The sequence below is a fragment of the Acanthopagrus latus genome, chromosome 16 (genome assembly GCF_904848185.1).
Source record: "Acanthopagrus latus isolate v.2019 chromosome 16, fAcaLat1.1, whole genome shotgun sequence".
Lineage (NCBI taxonomy): Eukaryota > Metazoa > Chordata > Actinopteri > Spariformes > Sparidae > Acanthopagrus > Acanthopagrus latus.
In genome coordinates, this window is record NC_051054.1 from 1,740,663 (window position 1) to 1,762,998 (window position 22,336).

Below are 22,336 nucleotides of genomic sequence, written 5' to 3' on the forward strand. Positions count from 1 at the left end.
TACTAACGTCATATACAATCCCACAAGTATGTCATTTAATCAAAAATGAGGTTTGGCAGGAGTCTGTTTTCTCATAGTGCAATATAATGACTGTAAATCACTTGACCTTGACTGGCTGAGAGGTGTCATTCTGTCACAAGATGCAGCAGTAAATCTTCTTTATCTTAAACCAACGTTTTGCGGTCAGCGTATGGTTTGTTTGTGATGCTTGTACTTCCATCACTTGAAATACGGTCTGTCTCTGCAGTGGAAAGAAGCGATCAAAGGGGAGTGGTATTCCCCTTCGCTCAAAAGGTAAAAAACCTCCCAGACCAATAAACTGGACCAATACACACTCCTGCTGACGGGTGTCGTACTGCGAGTTGGACGGTGCTTGGTTTGGGCTTTATGCCCATTTTGAAACAGGAAACAGAAAGGCGGCCAGCAAGTAACAAACTAGCTGGCTGCTTCAGATGCCTCCTTCTCCTTCGAGTCGAACGTACTCTTTGCCACCGTGGACAGTTCATAATGATTGTGGAACAGTCTGTCGGCGATACAGCGGCCTGTAAATGCTCCAGATGACGTCACGTTTTGCGTCAGCTTGAAGGACTTTTGCCGTCAACAGAGCCGGATGATGAGGGCAAAATGGAGGGAAGGCATATACTACAGAGCATTTGCATATCCTACCAACACTGTAGTGATACAGATATGGACATTTAGGATGTTTGACTGTTCGAAGTTATGACAACAGACGGCTGTCCAAATGCAAAATGTCGTGACTATGACGGTAATCATTTTTGGAAACAGTGCACAGAATCAAAGAAAGGTGATTACAGAACCAAACGTCCTCTCCCAAATCATCGAGGACCAAAATGTGTACAGTTTATACCCTGAGATAACTTGTTTGGATCCTACAATAGATTGTAAGATTGCTGTTCTCGTTTCCTTCAACAGCTTCTGGCAAACTGAGCTTGAGTGCGACTTTTAATCTTCCAGCACATTGATCAGGTTGTACTACCCAGCTCCCAAATGGGACTGTACACAGCTTTATGAATGAGAAGCAAAAACAACAAGAGCCTCCTGAATCAATAACAGTTGAATATAAAGCCTAAAATTGGAGAGGGAAATTGGAAGCATTACCTGCTGTTGCTGCCTGCAGACCTCAGGGGGTTTCTGTGATTTGTGTTTCGCTGTAACTCCTTCAAGTAGACGGTGAAAAGTTTCCTCCAAAGTAATAAGCGTACATAAGAGGAGGGCAGGAAAAAATCCCCAGCAAGCTCCCTGGTTACCACCAGAGTTGGCATAGCAACAAAGAAGATCACGTCGCTCGGTTGAGTCCACCCTTCATGTTTCTCAGTATGAAGAGTCTGCAGTGGTGTCATAAATTTACAGTAGAGATTATATAATCTCATATACGCACATGTGTAGTTTGTGCTTCGTTCAGTGTTTCCTCAGAGATGTTGGCCTCAGGAGGTAGAACAGGGAACGCAAACAGAAGAGAGAGAGAAAGAGAGAGGTGTCGACGCTGGCGGGAAACCTGGAGGAAGGATTAGGAGTCCTTCTAATGTTCTGTGGCAGAGGAAGGAAAGACGGAGGAAGAGGAGGGGAAGGATACTGCTGAGCATAAACAAACTCCACTCCTCCTCTGTTTGGGAATCTGTCATCCCCTCCTTCATTCATCCCGCTCTCCTCTCTTCACATGCAAATCAGCAGCGCTGAAACTCTCAAATGACACATTCTGATGTGAATGTTACAAGAAGCAAGAACTCTTGAAAACGATCTCTCATCATGTTCGGTTTAATCCGAGATGTGCCGGCACACTTTAGAGAAATTCTCTTCTATCTATTCAGAGGAAATCAGTTGTGATGAACAGATCAGTAGATTTGTAAAATAGTTGGAGATTCATGTCATGTGCATAATGGAAAGTGCAGCTCATCATCAGCCTTTAGGTCACCAGTCCATTTCTTTATTCTTCAGTTTAATACAAACAGTCAGCACATCCCAGCCTCTCTTACCTCCATTTTCATTTATTTATCTTTCTAAATCTGTTTCTTGACAGTCCCATGGCTTAATAGAATGAAATATCATATTGCTGTACCTCTTTCATCAATGCACAATGCAAAAAATAAAGGTTTTATCAGCTTACATAAAACAAAGAACCACTCCAGTCGAAGCATATCTGAACTCCTATTTGCCGTCTCCCAAACAAAAGATTTAAGAACTGTTATCCAACATTTGTTGACAGAGGGAAAAAAGGCCGATTACCACCAGACAGAATTGTTAGACTTAAGGCTGGCTGGTAAACTGAAAGAACCAGGGTAAATTTGTAGTCCACCAGCGTCCGTGTGAGGAGAGGAGAAAGATTTGTGAGTGAAAATCAGGTTCCTTCGGCTGCTGTGACTTGAATGTTTTCCTCCCGCAGGTGCTCTCCTCTCATTCCTGTCTGACGTTAGCTGCTGCGACGCCTCACAATCGACCCCCCTCCGTCTCAGACGCTGTGACATAAATGGGAAAAACCTGTCAAACTCAGCTTGTCGGAGCACATATCTGATTTTCTGCGACTAATGTGGGCCAAATCCTCGTGTGGCTGAGCGTGTTGTTGGCATTTTCAACCTGAATTAGGTTCCTCTCGAGTCTCGGGCTCACGTCCACTTGTATAGGAGGACTGATGTGTCTCTGACCTCTCTGGGCAGCAGGCTTTTAAATAAAGAGTGGCAGAAAATAGAAAAGAAAGACGGGAGATGTACAATGAACTCACGGCCCGCCCATGTGTCTCTCTGCGGCTTCCTCTGGTCTCTGTTTGACCAATGAAGCCCACCGACACGCTGCCTCGTCTTCCCTCCCCTCAGGAGAAACCCGATCCACGAGGTGTCTCTTTACATTTTTCCAGCCCCACTCGCTACAAACAAGTCACAAGAGGAGCGTGGGTCAGCTAAACTCCTGTTGTCCACATGTTTGGCTCAAATCAGCTCACACCGCAACGTTCATGACTGTCGTATTCTGCCGTCGGCGCCCAACAGGGAGAGGAAGCCTGAATAAGTGAGTGACGGTATGTATGTGTGGGGGTGCTCACCAGCTAGCACAGGAGCATTGAGTGTTAAAGTTAGCCTCTGCTGTCAAGGGCTGACGCTGCGACCAGCCGGCCCAGCCTGTCATGTGTGTGTGAGGCAGATGGAGAGGTGGACTTAAAATGGACCGGGAATGGTAACAGAAGACGAGTGTTTTTACTGGCTGAGAGGAGAATGGAAAGTTCACTGGTGGACTGAGAACATTTTATCTTTATGATTCCATGTGGAAGAATGTGCTGCTTTGTATTCGCGTTGGTGTTGACATTCTTGGAAGGTGGATCCAGCCTGTGGCGAGGTATCAGACCTGTCCTGAGCTGGAACCAACGAAGAAGCCGAGACTCAGTAAGGACAAATAACTTTTGAATCCCGTCTTTAAATTCTAGGAAGTGAAGTTTGAGCCTGCTGAGCTTCCATCTTCTTTGCAGTTACGCACTTGTCAATACACATGTATAGTGTTCACAATATATAGTTGCATCTTACTGATTATTTTCATTTTTTGATAATCAGTTATGTCTATTGGTCAATTGCTTTGTCTAAAAAAGGAAAAAAGTTGAGATAATCAGCTAAAGTTTGACTACAGTTGTCTTGTTTTGTTCAGCTGTCTGTAACCAGAGACTGTTTTCCATTTTAGCTTGATTATTTTCTTGAACGATTGCTTTTTAATCAAACTTGTTGCAGCTTCAGCTTCAGCTGTGCTCTGTACGAATTATATTGCAAACAAGTTTGATAATCATCAGATTAATTTGAGTCATATTTTCAAGGGGAAAAATAAACAGAACATCTCTGAGTTGTAAACAAAACGAGACGTTTGTTTTGGGAAACACAGATCGACATTTTTCAACATTTTACGGACCAAATAAGTTGATTAATTTAGAAAACAGCCGACCGATGAATAACGAGTCGCAGTCCTGCTTTAGTCAGTGCTGTGGCCACACTTTTGTTGGAACGGAAAACGTGACTGTTAGTACTGAGGTTCAGTCTTAACTACTGAAATCTAATCAAAACTAACCCTAATCCGGTTCGTGGCAGTGGAGATTATCATGAGCTGATGGAGACACTTCTTCTCCTGACACAGCACAAACACGTACACATGTCAACCAATGGATGCCTCGTGTTGAAACAAAATGTTGCATCAGGAGGTGATGGTTGAGCTGAGGTGACGGACAGGTACCTCCCGTGTTGTGTTGTGTTGTGTTGTATTTGAGTCACTGCCGCTCGTGTGCGGTGGAATTCCTGCTATGCGAGTCCGGTGAGCGAGCCGGCCCTCCTCACCTGGACTCGTGAACGCCGTCTTTGTGTGACCCGTCCCAGATGATCGCTCCTGCTGCCGCCTCACAGAGCAGCTTTAACATCGAGCTGATGCTTTCAGTCTTACTCAAGGAAACGTTTGACATGACACATCAGCTGTCAGGGGGTTCAAACCTGTGACCTGTCAGATATGTGAGTGTCTGTCCAGCCACTGCCAAACAACACTGCCCTGCCAGTGAGGATACTAACATCTCAGAAGTGAGACAAATATCAAATTATACGGAACGTTAAAGGAATAAAGACTCTGGCAATGTGAGTGGAAATCCCCGCTGTGATTGCAAAGAGTTGATCATTTAAAGTATGTGGTCCTTCGAGCTTCAGTGTGCATCTTATATCAGCAAGACAATAGAAATCTCTGCAGGATTTTTATAGCCATGTTGGAATTATGTTAATGTCAGTGCTGAAAAAGATTGATTAAGCATTTCAAGCAAGCCCTTGATTGTAAGCAAACCGGTGATTGGCTTAAAATAGTATCTTGAGTACCACTTTAGTTGCTGTGTGGTGCTGAGGTCGTGTAAAACAGATAAAACCCTGCAAATATACATGTTTTCTTATCACACAGGTGCATGATTAGGAACTATTTTAAAACTACATATCTTCTCATGGAGACGTTTATCCACCAATGTAACAAGCATGGTTACGTTAGCATGTACAGCTAAAGCAGCATCAGAAACCTTCATGATGGAAACGTTCATGTGTTTTTAATATAACCTCTAACCTCTGGTGAGTGATGATACCAGCAGCAAAAAGGCTGCTGTTGGATTTTAACATCATAATGTTGTAATGTTTAAATTATTGAAGGTGTTCCTTGTTTAAGGGGACAAAGAGTCCGCAGAGACGCTCTGAAAGGTTCTGTCGTTAACAGAATTTCACGTCTCTTTACGAACATTGAACAAGTTTTCTTCCGGTGATCACTCGTCCTTCATATTGGCCATTAAGACATCTCTTCTTAATGTAACCTCAGACAAACTTTGCACAGAATGATTACTGTGGATTTTGTTCTCCATTAGCAATATTGAACGTGTATTTCTAAAACTGTATCTAGTATGATAAGAAGTTATCCCACAACATTTGTCCTGATTGATCTCACAATTTGGGGAAAGGCTGAACTTGTCTTTGGTTGTAATGTTGTTTCTCCACTTCATGTGGTTGCGTAGCTTTATTATGAGCTCACACCACATTCTTTAGTTTGCTCCTTGTATTCGCTGATATAGAGCAATTAAAATTCCTCCTTTTGCTGTCGTTCATTCTGGCACATTTTTACCATTTTTGTAAAAACAGTGTTCCCATGTGCTAAACAGACTGAACACTTTATGAGAAAAACTCACTTTTCAGCCAAATGATTCGACCGATGTTGACAAGCTCTTCAGATGTGTGCGCCAAAGGACATTGAAAGCCACGCAGGATGATGGCCACAGGAGTGTTTACTGCAGACCAAACCTGCTCTGATGATTCATGTGGTCGCCTGATTATTGTTTTATGGCATCTACCAATTCCTGGTATGTCCTGTTGGGCAAAAACTAGAAAACATGGACATTTCCTGCAGTTTGAAGACACGTCACTGATGAAGCAGCGATCATGCTCACTGGAGAGTTTGCTGTCATTAGGACTGAGATATAATTCAGACGTTTAGTACCTGTGACACGTCGTTAGTTCAACACAGCGGTGAAAGTGACTCGGCCTCCGCAGGTCTGCCATCTGCCATGTTGTTGGCTACAGTAGCTGGGAGCAAAGTTTACCCAGGACGACTGCATGTGTTAATGATTGACAGGAGCCTGGCGCCTTGCAGGAACGCTTACATGAGACCTGAGAACATGGACATAGGGTCAGGGGTAGTTTGTATTGGAAAATATATTTATATATTTGAGTTCTTCCATTACACAAACCCTGCTGTGTTACCTATACTGGGCCAGCACATGTTCGTACCACACCAGTGATTTCTGTTGGTTTTATGGACATTTTTTAAATACAAAATGTGCAATTTCACCTCATTTGTAGATGTGAATGTAGAGTTCTGTGCAACAAGTCTGTTATCTGAAGTCTGCGTCTGTTACAGTTCACAGCCTTAAAAAAAGGAAATGATGTCAAATTGTGTTACCGCACATATTTAGACATGACGTCATTTTGTTTGGTGATGGTTTTGACATGAGTTGTGCTATTTTATAGGTGCAGTTGACAAAAACTTTAACGTAATTGCAGCAAAAGAGCACCGTGTTGCACTTTTTGCACCAGATTTGTTGCACTGTGATCCAGTCCAGCATTTGTTTGACTGTTTGCGTCGGTTGCCATGTTTACAGCTGTTTCGCTCTAACTCATGCGGTCCACTTTTCCTCGCTCGTCTTCATTTATCTCTTCCAGTCGGCATGTTTACATCCTCAAAGTGACAACATAATGGGCTGCGGTTTTGTTGACGGAAACATGAAGTATTCAGTATTAGCTCTGAAAAAGTATCAAATTTAGAGTTGAAACTCAAAGTGGTGAGGCAGCAGGAAAAGGTAACTCCTTAACTTCACATCTGTTCAGCTTTATTTGGCACCAGACTGACGGTGTTGAGGTGTCAGATCTTTCTATGTGAGTGAAAGCAGCGTGATAGTAACACAAAAACAAAATCTGCTGCTTGTAAACACAAAAAGACAGTATTGTGCCGAGGTTAATGCAACAGACTGTACCTTTACATTGCAGCCGGAGTGTATTTGACCTTTGTATTGTGCTGCCAGCGGACTCTGCTTAACTGCTCGACAACCGTTAGTGTGTTGATGTGAACATGTGAAAGCCAGCGCAGTGTTACGATTGTTGATCAGCTGCTCGTGTGGCGGCTTCCTGTGGAGATTTACGTCGACAGCTGATGGGATGTTGCTGGGTCACGTCAGTCTTCCTGCATTTTGTTTTTTTTTTAAGACCAAACAGATGTTGTACCAGTCAGCGTTTATCATCTCTCACTGTAATCCTTTATGTAATGTTCAACCCGAGTGACTTATACATCCAGTAGCGACAGCAGTGGCTGCTGGGAATCTGTTCGCCTCAACCGGAAGCATGACGGTGCTTTTATGTGTGTTGTGCAACTAGTTGAATGTTATTTATTGGCGCCTTGTTCCATCTCGCTGGTGATAAGATTGCAAAATATGATTCATGATCTGAAGGAATGATCAGTTTTGATTTACAACTTGAAATTCCTGATGATGTGACATTTGTTTTCTTGGATCAGCAAGATTTGTATGTTTCTGCAACACCACGATACTTCATGATGATTTTACTTTCGTTTCAAAAAACATCAGATTTGTATCCACAAGGTGTCAGACGGTAGTTTAATTCCTTTGACTGTGAGGTATTTTTTCAGTTTCTCAAAAACATCACACAGGAAACCTAAAAAGCCAGAGAATGACATGAACCCAAACCTGGTTCTGTTTGTTTAACGCTCAATGTGTTGTGTGTCCGGCTCTTCGTCACATGTACACTTACAGCTTGGGAAAGAACAATTTATTATGGCGATTAATCTCAGGCTGTCATGACCGTTAGTTATTTACTCACCGTGCATCTTATCTCAGTATATTGAAATAAGTACGTGTCCACCATCATGTTGTGTTTACATGTCATTTTTGTCGACAGTGTCCATTTTATTTATTCTTTTGTTAGGTGTTGTTTCATGTTACTTACGTTTCACTCACTTAAGTAGCAAAACGCTTCTCTCATTGAGGAGACGTTCTTAAATCCTGACTAATTCCCGACTAACAATAGAAGGTGTTTGGTTGTAGCTGGCAGGTGAACCAGGGCGCGGCAGGTGAGCGGTAACTTTCTCTGAGTAAATAAGGTTAATTAAAAGCCGGTGACGGCGAGGAGAGCAAAGGTCACACCCACAGCGCCCTCACATTCCTCCATCAGTAACCCTGCACGTCTGCCTGATTGTTTGACTAATCTCTGCTGCACCTTCACCTGCACTGTTTATACCTTTATGGCGGCTGCTCTGTGTGTGTGTACACAGACATACTATGGTCATAGCCGGTACATAATATCCTACTGACTGACCTTCAGGCGGAGGGGTCCCATCTGTCGGAGCTGCTCACTCGCTCTCTCTCTCCTGCAGTAACTCAAGCCCACTCGCCCGGTCACACACACACTGCTCTGAGGGAAGAGGGGCTTTCCCTTTTACACTCAGTGTGTGCGTGTGTGTGGACTGTTCTTAAAGAGTGTGTCGCCTGGTCATCTTACACCTTCCTAGACTTGTGTTTCCATTGAAATCTCTGCAGCGCCGCATGTAGAACAGTATAATCTAAGGATAGAACGTGCATAACCTAAAAATAGTGAAGCACAGCAGCGAAGTTTGTTCAGACTATAAACAAGAAAGCTGATCATAATATCTGTGAAGTTCTGAAGTCCAGCAGCCAGATGAGGGTGAAGAAACTGTCTCTGTAGATGCATCATAATATTAGTAATAAATAAAGAAGTTATAGTTCATCAAAGACGTCTTTTTATCAACTGAGATCGAGGTGCAACGTGTGTCCATTAAAAACTGCTGCAGTGTTTCAACACACGGGTTTCTGATCAATGAAAAAAATGATCAGATATTTCCACTATAACCTCTTCCAGACTCATTTTCTCTGCAGATCATAGATGTGAAGGGATGAAGGCCCGAGCCTGTGATCTTGAGAATCGGTGCTCTGGCCTCAGCGTTCAGCCGACTCTCTTTCTTTGAGATTTAAACTCATTTTGTCAGTTTGCTTTGTAGCCTCTTGACCCCGAGAGAACCCAGAAAGCTAAACCGTGATCTCGTCAGTAGTTGCAGGATTCTTTGGAAGCCATTTTCTCACAGCAGGAAACGTGAAGCGTTTAGTTCAGTTTTTTATTTAGCCTAAGAAGTGATGCTCTGTCATACATCTGCTGGCTTTTTAAATAACCACACTAAAGCATTTGACTTGTCTAAAGGTGCTCCGACTGTCATAAACACGACGAGATGCAACTAACAAATGTTTTTTTTTATCAATGAATCTTCTGATTATTGTCACAGTTAATCATTTGTACTGTAAAGTGTCACAAAAGTCTGACAAATACTTTACAGTTAACACCCAAAGCCCAACACGATGTCTTCAGATTGCTCCAAAACCAAAACTTCTCTCACTATCAGAAATGATTGACTAATTGATCAATCAGCTGAACATTGCAACTCTAGTTACACATGACAAAGTGAAACCTGTGAGTATTACATCTTAAAAAACATATCGGTTGTGTTTTCATGACTCAGTTTTGTATTTTTACAGTTTGGGAGTTGATTTTAATGACTCTTCTTTGCTGAGCCAGACCATGTGAGTCTCCCTCAACACTGCCAAGTCGTATTTGGCCACTAAAATAATAATCAGCGCCTGACATAATCTTGAAGACCCAGAATTTGAAACTTCCCACTTCACATCTTGTTAAGCGTAGTAAACAACATACAAACAACAGATTGTAGAAGCTGCTCTTCTTGAAGCGTATGCAAGCTGCTGCATCCTGACCCGGCGCTCACTAGGTTGATGCTGTTATGTAATTAGCCAAACTTAAAGGAGTTCCTGTGGTGAGCCATCCGACTGCTCTCTCTCTCCCTCGTGCTGCGAGTCGTTAAGCTTTTTTCCACCATTAATTAAGCAGCAGCGAGTCCTCTCTTCCTCTGCCAAGGGAGCCCAGATGAGAGTCTCTTCCAGAGCTGAGAAACAGAACAGAACCGGCAGGAAGGAGAGCGGCAGGGTGAGGCTGAAGCCAGAGCAGAGCATCAGTGTTTCCACGCTCGTAAAGTATCTCAGAATAGTTGGGTTGATATGAAACCAGTGTGCTCATGAGACGCAGTGATGCTTTTATGAGCTAACATCGACAGTCGTCTTTTATCGCCAGAACACAGAGCACAGAGCACAGGGCGCAACAAGATCTGCACCACAGTTTCTACAATCGCCACAACGACGTCTCCTCGCCGCCGCTGCCGCTGCTGCTGCCGCTGCGATGGAGCTGCAATCATCCTGTGATGATGGCTGGCTTATGCACAGAGTGGATCAGTCAACAGCCAAACACTTTTTTTTTATTTTTTTTTTTAAATTTCATCCACTGCCCGTCCACTGGATTAAAAAAAAAGATCACATTTGTGCCGGCTAAATGGATTTGGGGATAAAGATGGATGTTAAAAAGTAAATGCTCTCAATTATATGGTTACTTTAAAAACATGAAGGAGCTTCAGACGAGTTCTTAGGACAAATTGATCTGGTCAGCGTGTTCATTTAGGATCCTCTGGGTTTATTATGACATGAGTATCAGGTTCTTGTAGCTTTAGAGAGCGAGCATGTTAAAACCAAGTTTGGCCTGACTCATTGGTTTTCTTGTCTTTGGACTTTGGAGTCTTTGGAATTTCTTTCCTTGAATTGATATTAATTCCCATTCTGCTTTCATGCCTGGTTGGTAAAAGCAACATCGGATCAGGTGTTTTATAGGCGTATAGATGTAGAACAGAAACGACCGGCCAAAACCTGGTCAGAAGTTCTTTGAATGTTTAACTATTTAATAGGTCTGGTTATCCTCAGTGTGACTTTTAATTGCTTCTGAACAGGAAACGTTAGCTGCATCAAGGTAAACTGTTGCTGAAACCTCATTACAAACTCTGGATTGAGGAAAATGAAATAATTTGCAGGTATTTTCAGGCGCTGACATGATCAGAGTTTGGATGTTTGATTCCCTCTAAGGCAGCTTGTAGTTTCTAGACGTATGTATCCCTGCTCTCCTGACATTTTACTGTAAATAAAGAACATTTTTAATGGTTAGTGGCAGATGATTGATTGCTAACACTTATGATTCCAGCTCCAGCAAGTTTGCTTGTTTTTCACTAAGTTGAATAGATTTGGAGTTTGAACTATTGGTTGGAGACAAACAAGTAATTCAAGTCATAACGGGCCTTTGATTGAAAATAACAAAATAATTGGGAAGCCAACTAATAAAAAAACACCCAAGCTGAACTTTATTGACATAAAGGTCAGCATTACAGAATCAGCAGACATATATCCATATTCATCCATGGCTGCCCAGGTCGTCCTGCAGTGGCTCTTCACCCACAGCGATCGATGGTGATAATGTTTGTTAGTTGCTGCCTTCATAATATAACCTGAGGTCATATTTGTGGTCACCAACTTCACTTAAGCCCAGTCAGTGGTGCACATGTCATCCTCAGGCCATCATATCTCCAGTAACAAAACACTGAATGCATATTTTTTATTTTAATATGTTGACAATGAAATACAGAACAAATACAGCAACATTTCTGATTTGAGGATTTGCTGATTTTCTCCCTTATGTCACTGATGAACATCTGTGGGAGTTGGCTTGGTTTGGCTGTTGATCAAACAAAACAATTGATGAAATGTGCAAATGTTTGCCAAGGAGGCGTAATTGTTAGGATGCATATCACATAATCATCACTGCACATTTATGACAGACCTTGGAAACAAACTCTGATGTCTGTCTTTGATTCTCCGATGAAGGTTTGATGCAGATGCACGTCGGAGTTTGTTCTTAATGTCTATAAAACACATAGTGGTTTAAAAGAGAGCGTCGAAAGTGTTGTTGTGATTTTTATGTCTACATGTGATCCTTTGTTGATTTATGTTTAGTCCACAACCCAAAGATATTTAGTTTGCTGTCACAGAGGAGTAAAGAAACCAGAGAATATTCACATGAATTGGAGATTCTGACTTTTGTTCATGACTAATTGTGCTTCTGTGTGTGAAGTGTAGTGTGTGGGTTATTCTAGGCTGCACACACACACACACACACACACACACACTATCTCATACGCTTCAGTACAGTCACACACACTCTTTCATGCGCTCTCTCTCTGTTCTCTCTCGTACACTCACACTCGTGCTCGCTCGCCCTGCTCCGAGCTGGTTAGCTGTGCTCTCTCAGTGTCTCTGTGGAGGGATTACTGTGTCCTGTGTGATTATCTGTCTATTAATAGCTTCCTTTAAGGCCGTTCACATGCTCCTATAGTGGCAGAGCTGCAGGCTCCCCGCGACACAAGCCGACCCTGAACCCTGCAGCCAGTAATTACTGTAATGAACTGCAGCCTACTGTACACACATGGACCTGCACACACACACACACACACGCACACATGCATGTATTCACTGCGCTGCAACGAGCGCTGCTAAAAGGATTTTTATTCTGATATTTACCTAGGTGTAATTTTTCAGATAGTGTTCCAGCTTCTCCTCCGAGCCAAACGCCTCCGCAGCCACAACACACAGAGACCCAGAGAAATCTTCCGTCCTCGGGCCAGCGGGGTGATGAACGCTGACCTCTGAATGTACTCGGCCTCGTCTGGTCCTCTGTGAATACGCTGCACCGCGCTGCAGATTTGCATACTCGCGCTCGAGTTTGTAGGGAAAAAAAACTGGTGCAGAAATAGTTCACATGTATATTTATATTTATGTGCATTTTGGATCCAAACATGTGCAGTTAGTCAGTGTAAATGCATCTGATGAGATGTGGCAGAGGTTTGTTTTCCAGGACAGGGAAACTCCTCTTTCTTTCTCCTCGAACACTCAGATCTTCAAGATGTTTTCAAGAACTTTTAGATTCATTTGAGGCAGATTTTCAGTTTGTGAGGATCAGAACAGAGTCACAACTGTCTGCACAATCATTGAAAGTTGAGTATCTCAGCATGCATCATAGGGGTTTATGCCATAATGCAGCGCAGGCTGTGGAGGAGTGGTATTATTTTAAGGTCATGTCGCTGACCCATAATGCATTTGCATTTACAGGCAAATGCACATATAGACCTACAGACCTTACAGTGGAAGGCATACAGCATTTAAAATCCCGCTTCTTGATTTTTCTCTGGTGTATTAATGTCACTTGATCAGAACGACTCTTTACTTTGGTTTCCTCTTGTTCTTCTTCTTTACATATTTGCATTTTATTTAACTGCTGACCTCGCTGAGATCATAAACCTGGTGGAACCAGAATCCTGGACAATCAACCATGTAAATTAGATGTGTTGGATTGTCTGTTTAGTTTTGCATTCTGTTGGAAGAATGCAGATGCCATGATTGACGTCTTGATGTCCTTGTGGCGGCTGTGAACAGTATCTCTTTACAATGTGGATTCATTGAACCTCTGAACAAACAGCTGCATATTTACACAGACAGCAGATGTGGAGCGACATTAGCATTCATTCTGAGTAGTTGTTGTGTGTGCCTGATGATTGTAAGTGCAATATTCACACTCCTTTTGACTCTGGTTTGCTCTCTAGATATTCACTTTCCTCACCAGTAAGTGTTGGACTCTGTCTGCTGTTTGATGCTGAGCAGCAGGTTCCGTCCAGTCGGCTAAAACCGTCTGTGCACGACTGCTGGAAACAATGAGAGCTGCAAGACGGAACCAGACCAATAAAGCTGTGGCTCATAAAACAACTTGTTAATATAAAAATATAGATTACAGCAGCTTTAAAGCTCGCTTTTGGTTTCTTCTCCACATGCTGATATTTCCCAGAATTCCTGATGCTCTTATCCGGGGCATCTTCAAACGAATGAGCAGGAAAGACTCTGAGTGACTCGCTCAAGGACATGCAGACTGTGCAGCCACCTTAATATTCTGGTCAACACTGAGTGATCATATCACTTGCAGGGCGAAGAGGAACTTGTTTCGTCTTGTTGGCAGATTAACAGTGAGGTACCATCCACACAGACTGTAGATTAATTTCCATCTCTGTTTCCTGTCATTTAACGTCTCACTCTGCAATGACACTTTTAATTAAAGTCAAGAGAGTCTGAAGTTTTTGCTCTGATAAATGTCTCTATTGTGTGGCATCGAGCAGTCGGTTCTTCCATCCTGACAAGATTGTGGAGCAGGATTAAATCCTGCAGAGTCCAGGACTCCTGCCAGTCAGTCAGGGTTCGGGTTTGTTTGCGGCTGGCCTGGTTGGACTCGGCCTCAATGAGCTGAGCTGAAACGGGAGGCCAACAGGTCGTGAGTAACTCGTGGCATTTGGATCAAAACATGTTCAGAATAATCACTTTATATGCGCATGGTGAGATCTGCCCAGGCTTCTCTCCCAGGACAGGAAGCTGCACTTTCTGTCTGAATGTCCAGAGCTTCAGGAAGAAAAAGATTTCCAGACTTTAACCTTTCGTTGACAGCGACTGCCTTCCAGAGACTGAAGTTGATAGAATTGTTGGGAAAAAATACTTTAAATAATGAAAACCTCACCCCTTCATCTGAACATGTCTTCGATAATCCTTTTTAAGGAATTTTAAATTTCTCAACATTTCTTTTTCCAACTACACATGTGCCACATCTCGAGGCACCAACAGTCTGTTTTTATAAACCTTATCAAGTCAAGAAATCTTAGTAAAGTCACGAGATGTTTTGGCAAAACAGCAGAAGAAAAGAAGTCTCTGATCATTGTAGCCTGCTGCACGTCAGTGAATGAGAGGAGCGCTAACGAGCATTAGCTTCTCCTGGCTCCATGCCTTCCCGGCAAACCTGAAAGCTAAACACACTTCAGCTTCAATGCAACAGGCACACACAATCCTTTATAGTCAATATATTGTCTTACACTTTAGTTTCTTCGGTCATTAAATGTAGAAATCATCAAATGTCACTTTCTTCTGTCAGAATTTGTTGATTTCTCCAGAAACTAAATGTCGTCTAGCATATAAATTGACCAAATTATTATAAACTTACACCTGGATAAAGTTTATTTTTCTTTTAAAGGAACACAAATTTAACACAGGGGTTCAGAGTTGGTTGTGTCAGTAACCTGTCAGCAAAATGCCACAAAATCCTGCTGAACCTTTTAAACATCAAGTCTATAAAATGTTGGAATGTGGGGAGGAAAAAAAAGATAATTTCTCACCGTTGTTATTTCCTAATTAATCAGTCTGAACCAGCGGATGTTGTGAGGAGGTGAAAAAGTCGTTTGATTGTTTTTGTGGAAAAGTTTCTCTCTCATTTACATACAGTGTGTGACTCGACATCAAGTGCAGCAGAATTCATAATGACAAACGAGCGAGCGCTTTGAAGTGTAATTTCGGAGCATGCTCACACTTCAAACACACACACACACACACACACACACACACACACACACACACACAGTGCTACTGGTGCGCCGCCTTCAGAGCAGCTTATCTCTTGCGTAAGAATGGCCCAGTCCTACTGGGATCAGGTCTGGTAATCGGGGAAGAGCGTCGAGCATCTCCCTGAAGGTCTGAACTCTGTGCGACCCTCCGCCATGTCTGCCACTATGAGAGCTGAATAAAAAAACCTGCCGACTCGTTCTTCCTCCACATCCGTACGGTTTGTGACAGCTCAGCCTCCGTCAAACCCCATCGGAAGCACTTGCTGCTGGTGGATAATGAGGCTGTCGCACTCCTCTGCTTACAGAGAGCGTTTGCAGAAAACATGAATAAGTGAAGAGCTAAAGCAGAGCAGGAAGCTGAGTTTCTCACCTGCAGCGTGCAGTTGTAGCATCTCTTGACTTCACTGACAAACAGTTTTGTTGTAATCCAACATAAACACAGAGAGAGAACCTGAAAAACTCTGTTTTTGGAAGTGGTGATCTGCAGCATCCTTTTGTGTTGTTGTAGCTATTGTGGCTATCTGTTGATGCTAACCGAGCCAGTGCATCTTCTATTTATACCGAGACAGACAGACCTCGCAGCTGCGGCGAGTTTCCTCTGTGTCAGGAAACTGTATTGTCGGCAACAGGATAGAAAATCTGTTGAGAGTCTCAAATTACACTTCAGAGTGATTGCAGAGATCCTCAGAAACAAAATCAGCTTCTTAACACAGATTTGATTTGTTTCCTCTTTCACACATTTGCTCCTCAGTTAAGTTTCGCCTGAGTTTTTCTGTTTCTGTTTTTGGAGGCTTGATTGATGGTGTGTTTGAGGAGTGTGTATGTTCTCTACTGTCTGTGTGGGAGGGTCATATATGAGGTGGGAGAGCACCAAGTTCTGTACTCGGGTCAGGTGATGACAACAAAGCAAAGCACTCAGATGAGTAGGAAGTGTGGTTGAAAGCTCCTCCATAAGCCAGTAGGTGGGACCTTGAGAGTAGAGTCAGACAGACAGCGGAGGAGAAAAACCACACGAAGATGAGACGACATGAAAGAGTGGACGCAAACATTCAGACAAAACCAAATAAACTAACAATCAAACCAGCAGAACAAAAAGTACAATGAAGCACAAACAAAACGGAGACATTTTGAAGAAGAAACCAGCAAATAATTACGTAACTCCTCAGCTGGATTCAAACCAGCAGCATCACAGTTACAGCGTCTCAGACCACCGTCTCACCGTGTCTCCGTTTTTACTTCCACTGTCTTTATTCCAAGTCTTTGATTCTGTGCTGTTTGGTTTCTGACCTCTGTGGGAGTCAGAACCGTCTGCCTGTGTGGTTCACATTTATTTCTGCACCGGTTTAGCTGACGTTTCTCTTCATCTTCTCTTCCTCTATGTCCAGACGTGCCAGCGCCGGAGCAGCCGGAGCTGTTCCTGAAGAAGCTGCAGCAGTGCTGTACTGTCTTTGACTTTATGGACACGCTGTCGGACCTCAAGATGAAGGAGTACAAGCGCTCCACGCTCAACGAGCTGGTGGACTACGTGACCGTCAGCCGGGGCTACCTGACAGAGCAGGCCTACCCCGAGGTCGTCAAAATGGTGAGGAGGAGAGAACACGTGCATTCAGCGTACACTAGAGAAAGATACAGGGACCTGAACATGTGTCAGAACGAGCTGGTTTTAAAGTTTACATGCTGTGTCGTCTAAATGACGTATCGGTCCAGAATGTTTCTGAACCGGTTCAGGAGATCTTCTCAGCTGCAAAACATCCTCACTCCTAGTGTTTGTGTCACTGACAGACTCTGACTGAGATCCTTTCTGTTTAATCAGAAACAGCCGTGATGTTTCTCTTTTTTCAAAACCACCAGACTCCGTTGATAAAACCAGTAATTTTAGTTGTGGTGGAAACAACAAAGTGATTCTTAATCCAGCGTTTCCTGACCTGTTTGACTTGTGACCCCTTTAGATTAAAACATCATCTGCAGAACATCAGTATTTAAATCTGCGTATTAGACCTTTTCTCTTTTTCTTCCTACTTCCATTAATCATCTGACCAACCAGTGAGATTTATCTTGTGTTGTCAGCGATCTCCAGCTGGATTGATGCCTTACTGTATGAAATTTAAATATACATTTCCTTCTGTGACCCACAACTGCAGCCAGAGATATTAAAGGAATAGCTGCCTTGTAAGGAAGATTTTTATGTCCCGAGGTTTTATATTTTAGGGTTGTCTGTCTATATATACGTCCCGTCTTTCTCAGGAACAACTCGAGGGAATTTCTTTAAATTTGACATCCACTTTGACTCGAGGATGAACTGACCTCACAAAACACATCTGTGACCATAACTCCAAGAATTAATTTCACACAAAAGGATGAATTACATTTTATATCTGAAAAGTTAAACGTTCAGCTTCAGTCCATCGTTTCAAAAACCGTCCAGCCGTCATCTCGGGTCTTCGCTCTCTCAGCCGTGACAGTGACTTCAGTTTAAGAGACAGTTTTTTTTTGTTTTGTTTTTTTTTTAGGTTTAAACACGAAAACTTTCAATGTAAACACAAGACAGTTGCTAACACACCTTAATAACCAGCGAGGTACAAACAGGTTTTAATCCTAGCCGTCATATTTCATTGATTTTGTTTGTTTGCTCACACACTCACGTGCGTTGTGGTTTACACTCAGTCCTGCAGATCTGTAAACTCACCACACTCACACTTCCTCAGGTCTTGTCCCATTTTCCACCCGGCTGTCTTGTGCCTCTGTTGTTCGTACAAACACTCACGTGAGGCTCTGATTTACCTCGGTGTCCTCGAAGAAACTCAGCTACTTACTGAAACATGGATGACGTGTGTGGTTTGATGAAAACATCCAACAAGTGTCTCATCTGACAGTTTACTGTGTGAACTCAGCAACGGCGGAAAGCTGAAGTCAACATGGTGAAACATGAATAAGAAAAAGATGATTTGTACAAAAATTGGTCTTAAACTTGGTTCAAAATAATCTTGAAATGTCTTGATAAGCATTCAGTTAAAGTGTCTGACCTGTAGAAACTCTGCTCAATCAGAAACATTGATTTTAATTAAAAGATTTAACAGCGACAGAAAAGAAAATGCAAAGAAATGTAACAGAAAAAACTGGAGTCTGTTTGTGCAAATATCTGCAGGCTATCTTTTATCTGCTGGAAGGGAACGAGCACAGACAGCACACACACACTTCAGCAGACACATTTGCATGAAATAAGTCAGAAAACAAATTCACATTGTGTCGTGTGTGGATGCTACACAGCCGCGGGCGTCCCGAATGAGAATATTTGTTTACCCAGAGTTCTTCATCGAGATGTGAAATCACCTTTCAGGACAGGACCAGAACTCATCATCTGAACCCGGTCAGAACTCTGTTGTTCTCGTTTCCAGACGCAGATTATTAAAGTGTCGTGTTTGTGTTTCGCTGCAGGTGTCTCACAACATATTCCGGACCCTTCCGCCCAGTGACAGTAACGAGTTTGACCCTGAGGAAGACGAGCCCACGCTCGAGGCCTCCTGGCCACACTTACAGGTAAACACCGACAAACAAGTGTGTGTGTGTGTCTGTGTCTGTGTGTGTGTGTGTGTGTGTGTGTGTGTGTGTGTGTGTGTGTGTGTGTGTGTGTGTGGGTGTATTACAAATTAACAGGCTGCATCTTGTTTTGTTTAATTGCTCCTCAAACAGAAATTAATTACGAGTTATTTCTCCACCAACAATGGTTCATTCGTTCCCTCAGGACTGTTGCGCAGCGTGACAGACCATAATGTCAGTTAGCTTGTTTTATTTATCATCTTTTTACAGCAACTTGAATCACACCATCACCAACAATTCACTCACGTGACACACATCTTATCATATTTCCTGGAAAGATTGAACGATTTCTCGGCATGGAAGCTCCACAGAGGTGGTGCCCTGGACTCTGATCCTGATGCTAACGAGGGTGTGCTACATCACAGTCCGTCCTTTTCCCTCCACCAGAGTCTCTCAGAGCTGAGACATACTGAGCTGTTGTTGCCACAGATCTTTCTAGACATATAACCGGCCGAACTCCCAAAGGAAGGTTGATTAAAACAGACAAAAACCCACAAAAACAAACGATCAGCGTGTCAGAGGCAGCCGTCGCTAACATGCAGCACCAGGAAGCATTTAGATTGTCTTTGTGAGACTTGTTTTAATTTTTATGGGCCGACACAGAATCTCAGTCAGACAACAAAACTGTATGAAGCTGCACAAATTGTCGGGACATTTCTGTTTTGCACAGATTAAAGAATTGAGACACAGCGTGTTAATTTGTGAGCTGTAGAGGCGTTTAGAGGCCTCGTGTAGAGCCAGGCGAGCTGTTTCCTCCTGGTTTTATGTCGTTATGCTAAGCTAGACATGAGAGCGGTGTAGACTTTAACTCTCTGAATGTCCCAAACTGATGAAGTACTTCATCAGCACCACTGAAGCCACTGATCTGCTGGTTGTGTCCTGGTCCTGGTGGTTGTGTCCTGGTCCTGGTGGTTGTGTCCTGGTCCTGGTGGTTGTGTCCTGGTCCTGGTGGTTGTGTCCTGGTCCTGGTGGTTGTGTCCTGGTCCTGGTGGTTGTGTCCTGGTCCTGGTGGTTGTGTGGGTCGTGGACCCAGGCTCTCCGGTCTCTCACCTCCCCTCCTCCTTCTCTATGTGCCTGCTGCCCAGGACTCCTTTAGAAATGAGATGCTAATCTCAAGGAGAAGCTTCCTGGTAAAACCGCTTTTCTTTTTTGTTTTGTCTCATTTGCCCAAAGTCATATTTTCCCCCAATCAGAACCCCGTTTATTCACCGTCATTCTGGCCGATCCCACCATGTTTGTACCGAGCTGCGCCCACCGTACTCTGAGCCTCTTGTGCCCTTTTCTCTCCTCGTCCAGTCCAGTCCCAGTGATCACCGGGTCAGTTTAAGGGCTCTCATTTCCAACAGGAACACGTCAGTCTGCAGATTTTTCTTGTATCTTTGAATCAGCTTGTTGCGTTTGTGACGTCCTGTCCAGCACTCAGCTGATCAAACAAGCCTGATTGAACTTCTTGCACAGATTATAAATCTTTTTAACATCATCTCTCTCTCTCTCTCTCATCCTCCCTCCTCTTCCTCTTCCTCTTCCTCTTCCTCTTCCTCTTCCTCTCCTCCTCCCTCCAGTTGGTATACGAGTTCTTCATCCGGTTCTTGGAGAGTCAGGAATTCCAGCCCAGCATTGCCAAAAAGTACATAGACCAGAAGTTTGTCCTACAGGTGAGTGTTTGAGTCGGCATGCAGGTCAGACATCACCTGATCTTCATTCTGTCATTGTGCTTGTTTTTCTCTCCCTGCTGCCTCTCAGTGTTTCATCTTCCTTTCTCTCTGATTCTGACTTCCCGTCTGTTCCTTCTCCTCCGTCCAGCTCTTGGAGTTGTTTGACAGCGAGGATCCTCGGGAGAGAGACTACCTGAAGACAGTCTTGCATAGAATCTACGGCAAATTCCTGGGGCTGAGGGCTTTTATACGAAAACAGATCAATAATATTTTTCTACGGTGAGTTGACATTGGTTCTTCAAATATCTAATATTCATGTTTGTCACACTGACTTGACAAGTTTTGTTTTTATGGTTTCATCGCACATCAGCGCTGCTAGCTTTCTGTACCGTCTGCAGCTTCGTTCATCCTAAAATCATCTTAGAAAATATAAGTTCTCACAGCTGAAATCTGTTTCTGAGGTTGGAATGAACGTGACAGTTGCTGATGAATGTTTTGAAAAGGCATCTTTCTGTCGGAGCACACAGTTTTTTTTCAGTATGCAAATACGCAGGTGCACACAGATGCTAAAGATACTGAAGTCAAGCAGGTATTTTTCCAGAGAGAATTCCCGTGACTGCTTCAAATATCCCAGAACAGCGTGAACATGATTTGAATGGATCTTTCTACTGATAAACTGCAAAAACTCAGAATCTAAACAGAATTTGTCTATTTTTTAAGACACAGTCACGTAGAAACTTTGATTTATGGAGGATGTTCACTTTTTTTTAAGCTTATTGCAAGTTAGAACACCTTGTAGTTGGTCACAAGATTAACACAAGATAGACAATAATTTAAGCAGGTACAAGACTAAAACTTACAATCATGAGGTTGAACCTGCACTTCTCACTTCTTTGTACTTGTTGAGCCTTCTTTTTTTCTGCCTCGGTCTCATTTCTGTCTCCGGTCTTTTGTCTCCTCTTCTGTCCTGTCTGCAGTTTTGTTTATGAGACGGAGCACTTCAACGGGGTGGCGGAGTTGCTGGAGATCCTGGGGAGGTATGTGGACGACCTCCGACCCCTCAGACACACATTTACACTCCGCTGATGCTTTTAGAGGCACATGGACCCGAAGAACGCCAACAGAACCGAGCTCGGCCCTGTTTCTGAGTCGATGAGGATCTTTTGTTTCGTCTCTTATAAAGACGGAGATCTTTTTCAGGCGAGACGGCAGAACAAAACGATTGATCAAGATAGTGAAGACTCTGATTCGGCTGCGTACAAACAGGATTGTCACAGTGCAGAGACGTCAGGTTCAGGCTAAGTTTGACTTGTAGATAAGGAATAAATTAATCCTCTCAGCTCAACAGTCTTTTTAATCCATTTTAATCCATTAAAAAAAAAAAAGCTCCAGCCTACACAGACAGTTTATCAGCTTTGTGTCAGGAGAAGCATGAGGTCGCCAAACACGCCGACACGGTCGAGGGCGATCGCGCCTGATAACAGTTTGTTAAAAAATATATATGAAATATGTCTGAAATGTATCGACATAATCTCCTCGTGGCTGCGTCTGTGCTCTTGAGTCTTTAATAGAACGTGTAGTCGGACGCTCTGACGGTTTCTGTTTCCTCGAGTCACAAGTTATTTTTGGGGGACTGAAAC

The 22,336-nt window shown here is 43.2% G+C and overlaps 1 protein-coding gene and 2 long non-coding RNA genes across 7 annotated transcripts in view; 2 read left to right on the forward strand and 1 right to left on the reverse strand.

Annotated features, from left to right (window-relative positions):
• The window catches only part of ppp2r5eb (protein phosphatase 2, regulatory subunit B', epsilon), a 43,073-nt gene that overhangs the window by 15,164 nt on the left and 5,573 nt on the right, over positions 1–22,336 (forward strand). For all 4 annotated transcript variants that reach the window (XM_037125583.1, XM_037125584.1, XM_037125585.1 and 1 more), the window contains exons 3-7: positions 16,830–17,026; positions 18,880–18,981; positions 20,604–20,696; positions 20,845–20,975; positions 21,674–21,733. In XM_037125583.1, the coding sequence (XP_036981478.1) occupies positions 16,830–17,026; positions 18,880–18,981; positions 20,604–20,696; positions 20,845–20,975; positions 21,674–21,733 (583 nt within the window). The remainder of the gene's footprint in view (positions 1–16,829; positions 17,027–18,879; positions 18,982–20,603; positions 20,697–20,844; positions 20,976–21,673; positions 21,734–22,336) is intronic.
• On the reverse strand, positions 1,900–8,565 carry LOC119004282. The gene is made up of 3 exons (XR_005070174.1): positions 8,379–8,565; positions 5,992–6,161; positions 1,900–2,474 (listed from the first exon to the last, which is right to left on the reverse strand). It is a non-coding gene; the product is annotated as an uncharacterized LOC119004282 (long non-coding RNA).
• LOC119004281 lies at positions 13,428–14,348 on the forward strand. Of its 2 annotated transcripts, none has more exons than XR_005070173.1 (3): positions 13,428–13,568; positions 13,854–14,033; positions 14,176–14,348. It is a non-coding gene; the product is annotated as an uncharacterized LOC119004281 (long non-coding RNA). The 2 variants fall into 2 exon arrangements; XR_005070172.1 differs by having other exon boundaries at positions 14,179–14,348.